Source organism: Babylonia areolata, chromosome 11 (assembly GCF_041734735.1).
Source record: "Babylonia areolata isolate BAREFJ2019XMU chromosome 11, ASM4173473v1, whole genome shotgun sequence".
Lineage (NCBI taxonomy): Eukaryota > Metazoa > Mollusca > Gastropoda > Neogastropoda > Buccinidae > Babylonia > Babylonia areolata.
In genome coordinates, this window is record NC_134886.1 from 26,888,379 (window position 1) to 26,898,378 (window position 10,000).

The 10,000-nt window shown below is 40.4% G+C and overlaps 1 protein-coding gene across 1 annotated transcript in view; it reads right to left on the bottom strand.

The window, feature by feature from the left end:
• LOC143287347 (lisH domain-containing protein ARMC9-like) overlaps positions 1-10,000 on the bottom strand; it is a 54,679-nt gene that overhangs the window by 35,375 nt on the left and 9,304 nt on the right. Inside the window, exons 8-9 of the mRNA XM_076595308.1 lie at positions 9,878-9,969; positions 8,783-8,857 (exon numbers count right to left, since the gene is read on the bottom strand). Coding sequence (XP_076451423.1) covers positions 8,783-8,857; positions 9,878-9,969 — 167 coding nt within the window. The remainder of the gene's footprint in view (positions 1-8,782; positions 8,858-9,877; positions 9,970-10,000) is intronic.

Genomic DNA, 10,000 nt, shown 5'->3' on the forward strand with positions numbered 1-10,000 from the left:
TGTGATGATAAAAGTAATGGTGTCTCAACAAAATTAGCAAAAGATCAAATTATATTTTTGCAGTCATCTCATCAGCACCTTTGAGAATTCGTATTCACTCTTTCTTACATTATTACTGTACTTTAAAATGAATGACTACAGTATGTGGATGAGTGCATGTGTGCATGTGCTTCTGTCATCTATTATACAGGAAAATTGTTTTATTCATGAATAGCAATGAAACTTTTCTTATGTAAATCACACACACTGTTCACATCCACACAGAACCACAATGAACACATCCAGATCACAGATGGCATGCATGCAGTTCACCACACTCAAAGAAAACAAAACAAGAGAGGCAAGGCCTTCAAGACTCACTTGTGATACAATTAAAAAAAACAAAAAAAAACAAAGCAAGCTTTTTATGTATTGAGTATAATTTCAAAATGTAACGTTTAAGATGAGAAAGATCAGTTTAAAGCAAATTAAGTCCCCTGGCATTAATTACAGAGTAATTTCCCTTCTTTTACTATCTGCACCAAAAACATTTGCAAAAATAAATAAAACTTCCATGCTTAGCAAAAGAAGTTCCTGTTTGAACAAAAAATGATAATAATGACTGCTCTTGTTGTTGGGTCAGAATATCAGATCAAAGTGCCAAGTTTAGAGAATACAAAAAATATAAATATAACAGAAAATGCCGTTTGGCATATGATTAGGCTTCTTTTTTTATTTTTTTGTGCCCATCCCAGAGGTGCAATATTGTTTTAAACAAGATGACTGGAAAGAACTGAATTTTTCCTTTTTTATGCCTAATTTGGTGTCAACTGACAAAGTATTTGCAGAGAAAATGTCAACGTTAAAGTTTACCACGGACACACAGACACACGGACACACACACACACACACACACAGACAACCGAACACCGGGTTAAAACATAGACTCACTTTGTTTACACAAGTGAGTCAAAAAACGACAGAAAACAACAGTGTCAGTGTGAGAGAGAACGAAGAGATGCAATATCAGAGAGAGCACAATCTGCATGCACCACAAATGTCTAGTGCCGCCAAAGTCTAAATGCTGAATTTTACAGCATTCACAGTCAGCATCACAACAAAGTGAGATCATAATACTGATTTATATATACATATACAGGGTTCGTCACTAACGGGAGCGCTGAGCGGAACGCTCTAAAAAAACAAATTGCGCTCTGGAAAATTCCTTGACTCAGAGCGCTTGTGCTCTTGATTTTGAAAAGACATAAGCATACACTACTGTATCTAAATTGTTATTCCATTGTCCATCACAAACAAGAGTCAAAAGCGCGATCGTTTTGCATTTACCGAAGTTTGAAAGCCGTCTGTTTACGTTTTGTTAGTTCAACCGGAGGTAGGCCTAGTGAATCAGGGGAGGCTATGCAAAAGAGCACTCTTCAGACTTGAAGAGTAGAAAAGTGGAGCACACGATCGATTTCGCGGCCGTGCAAAATCAAAATGCTGAAATATTTGATCCCAAAAAGGAAGGCTGACGGTTTTTAGTGTGCGCTCTTAGTTTTCAGTTTGCGCTCATCAAAATTCTGAAACTAGAGCGCAGGCGCTCATGTGAAAAAATGTTAATGACGAACCCTGATATATATATCTCATACATCTAGTGAGATTATAATAATGACATATATCTGATACAAAGATTATAATAATGACATATATCTGATACAAAGTGAAATACAAAGCATATACCTTACACAAAGTGAAACACAAACTATATACCTTACACCAAAGAAAACACAAAGTGTGCAGAACGAAAATCATGCTACAGCTTTTCCCCCATTATGAAAAGACAGGTCAGTTGGCTGCTTGGTACTGGTTAAACAAATCATTCCTGGCAACACTATTGACAGCTGTGATCTATGTGAGTGAATACACATCTTCAAGAAAGACACAAATATAAAGTATGGTGATACTATTACCACAATGATAGTGAAAGTATATTGCATTCACAAAAGAAAAGAAAACAAAACAACAAAAAAACAGTCCAACATGATAAATATGTTCCATGACTGAAAATAATAAATCTCACTGAGACATAGGAAAGTAAAAGAGAAAGGGGAGAGAGAGGGGGAGAGGGGGAGAGAGACAGAGAGAGAGACAGAGAGAGAGAGGAGAGGAGAGAGAGAGGAGAGAGAGAGGGGTGGGGTAAAAGGGAATTAGAGCGAGCAAGACAGGCCGCCATGATGTTAGTTCCTGTACCCTGTGTAACACCCATACTTCAAAAGACAAATAATGAAATCAAGAAACGTGTGTAAGTGAGACTTTCTCACTTGCCTGTGATCATCAAGCCAGATATAATGTCATATAAATCTTAAAACAAACCTCAGGCATGTCCTGGCCATGATGGGTGAAAAAAAACAACAACCCATCAATGTAGTTAATGACAAACTAATAGATGTGTACATCTTCTGACGAAAGTAAAAATGTGGCTGATAATTCTAATTCTGATTCTATAATCAATTATCATTAACTTATTCATGTGTGCACATATCAAACACATGCATTTGTGCAAGAGCATATGGACACTTAAACAGCATCAAACTGAGATGTTTAACTTCATAAGCATATTGGCAATTATGTACACACAAATATGTAGGCATGTACACCCACTCCTATTGTCCAGTGTAATGCTTATGAAGAGATGTCAAAGAAACAAATATGTAGGCATGTACACCCACTCCTATTGTCCAGTGTAATGCTTATGAAGAGATGTCAAAGAAACAAATATGTAGGCATGTACACCCACTCCTATTGTCCAGTGTAATGCTTATGAAGAGATGTCAAACAAATGTACTGCTGCTCTGTACTTTCAACAAAATACTCATGCATGTGTGTGTATGTGTGCATGTGTGTGTGTGTGTGTGTGTGTGTGTGTGTGTGTGTGTGTGTGTGTGCGTGTGTGTGCATGTGTGTGTACTAGGACGTTCTCATTTGTACTCTGTTAGCTTTGTGTATTGGTGACCATTGTCGATCATACAAATTACCAACTGAAGTGATAATCAAAATGCACATTACATAAATCTAATCAATCAATTTGTGTGCACGACTGAAACTTCGTCACATGCATCTAATCATCCGGAGCATTCATCTATAGTGCGCGAGCCTAATCAACTGATAAATACTACACATTCACCAATATATACCCACACATCACCGACCAGACTTTATGCAAGCACCATTCACACACAGTTGCTATGCACCCTCTCCATGCACTGAAGCAATCACTAAGACAGCCACTGCAATGATTATTTGACGCCACGTTAATGCACAGAATACATGAAAAAGACAGGCCGAGAGCAACCAAACAAGAGAAGTGCATCATCTCAGACAGTGGTGGCTATCTGAGCACCCCGATTCGACAAGAAAGCTATTAAAAAAAAAAAAAAAAAAAAAAAAAAAAAATCCCCAAGCCAAAATAACTTTCACTTATAAAATGATGCATACTTTCCCATAGACACACAAAATTTGTCAAATTGTTTACTTTTTTTTTTCTTTTAAATTCTAATAATCTATTATGGATTTCATGACTGTGTTTAACATTTGGCATCGCTAAATATCTTCCTAGTTCTAAGAATGAAGAATCGTTTTTTGACTTTGCCGCACATCAACAACGAAACTGATTTTCTGCCTGCAAAACCCTTGTGCCATATTTCGTTCTCTTCATTAACTCTCTCCATACGAACGGCAAAAGAGACGACGTTAACAGCGTTTTACCCCAATTATCACCATCAAAATATTGCAAGCGGAAGGCTCTTATACTGAAGAGGTGAATGTTGACAAACAATACCACAATTCTGACGACGGAAGCTAAAGGTTGGGTCATTCAGACACCCACTGGACATCCGAGGGGTCTGTGTAGAGGAGAAGAGAGGACTGGCCGTACTGAGTGAGTTAAACCTTCCCCCAGGCCACATTAACTGCGGAGGTTTTACATCCAGAGGCAAAATTGTTAGTCTTGCACAATTGTTGCTCACATTTTGCCAGTCTGTGCCGTTTTCTTTACGAAATCTCCACAGCTTTTCGGATCTTTCTGCCTGGAGTTAGTTGTTTCTATGGCCAACATCTTGATAATTTTCTTTAAAATCTTTTTTTTTGTTTTCTTTGTTTGTTTGCTTGTTTGTTTTCTTTTTGCAAACAAAGTCCAGATGACAAAAGACGTCCTGTCTCTTACCAAATATTTCAAGATGAATAGGATGAGGACTATACTGGGGAAAGTGCTTCAGAACTGGTCATAAGAATTTTTTTTTTTAAAAAGAAGAAAAAAAATCAAATAAGCAACCCAAATGAAAGTGGTAAGATAAGCAACCCTAACGAAAGTGGTTAGATAGTCATGTCTGAATATGACCAGCAGGACAACAGAGGAACAAACTGCAGTCCTGATCATCTGGGCTAGAAAGGAAGATTTAGCAACTTTCGCTTTCTCCGCATAGGCGGGTAGTAGTTTGCACAGGACAGGTATGTCAGACCCCTGCCGGAGTCTGCAATAGTGGGTCAAGGTTAAGTACGTGTTGTTTAACTTAGTTACAGTGGACAGTGTCTTGCCAAAGTTACATTCCCACTCTCTTGACTGGGCTAGGAGGTTTTAGGACAGTCGGCGTTGGGATGGTTCCCAAAGGCCAGATTTTGTATTTGTATTTGTATTTCTTTTTATCACAACAGATTTCTCTGTGTGAAATTCGGGCTACTCTCCCCAGGGAGAGCGCGTCGCTATACTACAGTGCCACCCATTTTTTTGTATTTTTTCCTGCGTGCAGTTTTATTTGTTTTTTGTGGATTTTTCTACAGAATTTTGCCAGGAACAACCCTTTTGTTGGCCGTGGGTTCTTTTACGTGCGCTAAGTGCATGCTGCACACGGGACCTCGGTTTATCGTCTCATCTGAATGACTAGCGTCCAGACCACCACTCAAGGTCTAGTGGAGGGGGGGAGAAAATATCGGCGGCTGAGCCGTGATTCGAACCAGCGCACTCAGATTCTCTCTCGCTTCCTAGGCGGACGCGTTACCTCTAGGCCATCACTCCACTCATAGCCCCCCAAGGCTGGCTGCAGCACTAAGATAGCCAGTGCAATCTTGCCTCCAAGTCTGAGTCACAGTCTTTCACAAAAGACTAAGCTGTAAATGAATTCCCATTACAGTGGCAAAACCACTGATCATGCAGCTCTCACTTTGCTGCTGGCCCAGCTGTAGGCATATGTCAATCTCTTATATCAATATAATAGTGGTAAATAACTACAAGAAAAACATTTACTGAAAGATTTTGTGGACACTCTGAAAGAGAGATCAGAGAGGCCTTGGAAACCATGCAGGGAAAACCAGCATTAAACAAACAAAAAACAAAAAAACGGTACCATATGAACTGCCCAAAAGCTATGGAGCATAAATTTACATCTTGTGAAAAATCGCATCTTGTTAGGAAAATCTTATGAACGAACAGAAAACGTGCACAGCTAGACGGGCGCAATAGCCAAGTGGTTAAAGCGTTGGACTTTCAATCTGAGGGTCCCGGGTTCGAATCTCGGTAACGGCGCCTGGGGGGTAAAGGGTGGAGATTTTTCCGATCTCCCAGGTCAACATATGTGCAGACCTGCTAGTGCCTGAACCCTCTTCGTGTGTACACACAAGCAGAAGATCAAATACACACGTTAAAGATCCTGTAATCCATGTCAGCGTTCGGTGGGTTATGGAAACAAGAACATACCCAGCATGCACACTCCCGAAAACAGAGTATGGCTGCCTAAATGGCGGAGTAAAAATGGTCATACATGTAAAAGCCCACTCGTGTACATACGAGTGAACGTGGGAGTTGCAGCCCATGAACGCAGAAGAAGAAGAAGAAGAAGTGCACAGCTAAAAATCAAGGATTCTGCAAACAATCTTTGTTCCGCATTTCTATAACAGTAGATCCTTGTGAATCCACTTTTAGCTGTTGTGGTTATATAACAACAGATTTATGTAACACAGATTTATAACCCCTTTCATATATAACTAAGATTTTTTTGATGTACGAGAGAGGCAAAACACAGAAAAGTGCACTGATCTTAGTTAAAAGGGAGATGGGGTTTGAGTGATATCGGAAGAAACAGTGTGTTCCTAACCAGCCATACAGAATCTTACGGTCTTGTGCAATAAATTTGAATACCCAGATTTGAATTTTTAGAATAAATTGAAATAGTAAATAAAAGAAGGTAAAATTCAATAAATGTTGAAAAAAAAAAAAAAAAAAAAGGAAAAGAAAAAGTAGATGTAAACATATTAGTAAAGCAAGAAATAGATTTAGGCAAAATAATAATAATAATAATAATAACAAAAAAGATGGGAAACACGGAGTATGGGAAGAACAGCAGCAGCAGCAACAACAACAATAACAACAACAGCAACAACAACAACAACAGCAACAATCCAATATACTGAAAAACAAAAACAAAAAAAACCATACAAATAAATAGAGAAATAGACAAAACATGACAAAAGAAAAAAATCATGTATCATAAAAAAAAAACAAAAAAACAACCAACAAAACTGTTAGCACCCCTAACCCCCCACCCCCCAGGCCCCCACTCGCCCACCTAATAAACAATAAACAAACAGGCAACACCACTGGCCACACACGAAGACGACTCTTTGCTAGCAAGAACAGCTAAGTATTAGAAGTCTATAAAAAAAATAATTTTTATTTAAATATTAGAAGAAAAAAAAAAAAGAAGTCTGTTTCCCACCACAGTGTAGTACTTACTTTGTCTGCCACCTGAACACACACAGCCAACCAGCGTCAACACATTACATCTTTACACCTTTCTATCTTTTTTTTTTTTTTTTTTTTTTTTTAACTTCCTATCAATTTTCTTTGTTTAACCTTGCATCTTGTGGACAAGCTGCTTTTGTGTGTGTGTGTTGCTAAAAAACAACAACAACAACAACAACGGACAACTTTTCAGTCTAGCCTGCAAGCGTATGTGTGTGGATGTGTGCTTGTAAGTGTATGTGGGCATGCATTGTATGCTGGATAATGTCTGTGGATGGATGTGTGTGTGTGTGTGTCTTTGTGTGAGTGTGCGCGTATGTGTGTGTGTGTGTGTGTGTGTGTGTGTGTGTGTGTGTGTGTGTGTGTGTGTGTGTGTGTGTGTATGCGTGTGTGTTTGTGGATACATATGTCTTATTACTGCTGTCCTGTTTCTTTTTTTTTTTTCTTTTTTTTTTGATGATTCATTGCTAGACAAGTATCTCACATTTATTTAAAATGCCTTGTGCTACACATTAACTGCAAGAATAGCTTGTTAAATACGGAAGGGAAAAGCTTAATTTTCAGGTGTCTTTCTTCTGTAAGCACATCTTTGAATAAGCAGGATCTGGTTACAGCAGCTCTTGTCTTTGCAAGAAGAAATACACATGCAATAAATGTACCAATACAAGAGCCAGTGAATTCTGGCAGACACACAAATCAAAAGACCACCCAACCAACCCATACCGAAGTAACACGACACCATTCCAGACAATTTCATGCTCTTTGTCAAAAGATCAATACACGATTGCACACCTTGCTGATTAAAATCCCCCCCCCCCACCACCCTCCCCCACCATATAATCACAGGAGTTAAGCCAAGTATATTCAACTTGTTAGAATACAAAACCAAGACCAAATATTTAACCTTCACCAGTTTAATTCAGAGTTAAAATAATCCAGTTAAGCCAAGTACATTCATCTTGTTAAACATTAAACATCGAAGGAAGAAACAATGATCCCGTGGCAACTGGGAATTCCCTCTGCCAACTCGGAAAGTGGCTGTCATGTTCTGCATATACTATGATCTTGATTTCAAATTCTACGACAATCCTGTGCATAAAATTGCACAGTTTCTGTATTATTGGGTGTTGGTGACAAATCATCACATTACTCTTTTTTTTCCCCCCGCCTTTTTTAGGGGGCGGGAGGGGTGTTTGTGTGTGTGTGTGTGTGTGTGTGTGTGTGTGTGTGAAAACCAGGTGCAATTCAGTGTTTGTTAATGCATGCACCAATGAAGCATGCAGCATAATTTCTTTGTGGTGTGGTCATCTCATTTTACATTAATCCATTCACATGAAAGTGCTTCTGAACTGCAGTGCAAGAGTGCAGTGCAACCCCTAAGCGCGTTGGGTTATGCTGCTGCTCGTCAGGCATCTGCTTGGCAGATGTGGTGTAGCGTATATGGATCTGTCCGAACGCAGTGACGCCTCCTTGAGCTACTGAAACTGAAACTGAAACTGAGTGCAAGAGTGAAAAATCGGTCTGTTAACACCGTGATGACCGTTTCCTCCTTCTTCTTTATTCCTTTCACTTGTTTGTCTCTCGTTCTGCTTCCGACCTTTGACCTTCCTCTCCACTTCCGAAAATCTTATAACTGTTGTCTTTTTCAACAAACTAGTTATAAATCAACATCCATGGTTTATGAAAAAGAAACTCTTGCAAACTTGAGGAAATAATAATTACTTTAAAAAAAAAACCAACAACACTGAATGGGCAATTACATTACAGACTGAGAAGAAAAAAGAGAGAGAGAGAAAAAAAAAAAGAAATGTACTGTCAATTCTGAGAATGAAACGAAAAAAAAAGAAAGAAAGAAAAAAAAGATCTGAGTTGGTATATCATGCAGCTGTAAAAAGTTAGAATAAAATAATAGCATTATCATCACCCTCCCTACCTCCCTAAAGGGCAAGGAGTGGGGGGGGGGGGGGGGGGGAGAGATAGGACAAAAACAAAAACAAGTCGTCTGCTTACAGGTCTGCCTTGCACTGTGGCCTCCAGAGCATCCACCAGGTCTGCTGTGATGCCGATCAGACTGTGGTAGTCAGCCTGCAACAATGGTGGGAAGGGGGGGGGGGGAGAGAGGGGGGGAGGGGAGGGAGATGGACACAGGTTTACACACTCCAAATATTTTAGATACCATGCGCTCAATCACAGGCTTCGGTTCACGTCAAAACAACACAATGGACTTGTTCACTTCAAAACTCGATCTGGGGGGGGGGGCAAAGGTTCAAAACTGTTCTCTTGGCAGGAAACTGGCTGCAGCTGTCGAGCTTTGTTACAACGTGAATGATGGTCTTATCAGCATCACCCTTCGATGTCGACTAAAGTTGCCTATGGCGGTGGCACTGTCTAGTCAGCTAAAGTCGCCTATGGCGGTGGCACTGTCTAGTCAGCTAAAGTTGCCTATGGCGGTGGCACTGTCTAGTCAGCTAAAGTCACCTATGGCGGTGGCACTGTCTAGTCAGCTAAAGTCACCTATGGCGATGGCACTGTCTAGTCAGCTAAAGTCACCTATGGCGATGGCACTGTCTAGTCAGCTAAAGTCGCTTATGGCGGTGGCACTTATGGCGGTGGCACTGTCTAGTCAGCTAAAGCTGCCTATCGCAGTGGCACTGTCTAGTCAGCTAAAGTCTCCTATGGCGGTGGCACTGTCTAGTCAGCTAAAGTTGCCTATCGCAGTGGCACTGTCTAGTCAGCTAAAGTCACCTATGGTGATGGCACTGTCTAGTCAGCTAAAGTCGCTTATGGCGGTGGCACTTATGGCGGTGGCACTGTCTAGTCAACTAAAGTCACCTATGGCGGTGGCACTGTCTAGTCAGCTAAAGTCACCTATGGTGGTGGCACTGTCTAGTCAGCTAAAGTCACCTATGGTGGTGGCACTGTCTAGTCAGCTAAAGTCACCTATGGCGGTGGCACTGTCTAGTCAGCTAAAGTCACCTATGGCGGTGGCACTGTCTAGTCAACTAAAGTCACCTACGGTGGTAAAATAGTGAAATGATGGCTACCTGGACTTTGCTGTGTCAACTAAAGTTGCCAATGGCCATGAAAGAGTGAAATGACGGCTACCTGGACTTTGTTGTGTCGTCGGATGTAAGTGAGGGTCTTTCTCTCCGCATCCACCAGCTGTTGCTGCATGTAGGATTGTGAAGCGTCTCCACCTGCGCAACACCAAAACGAGAACTCGTCACC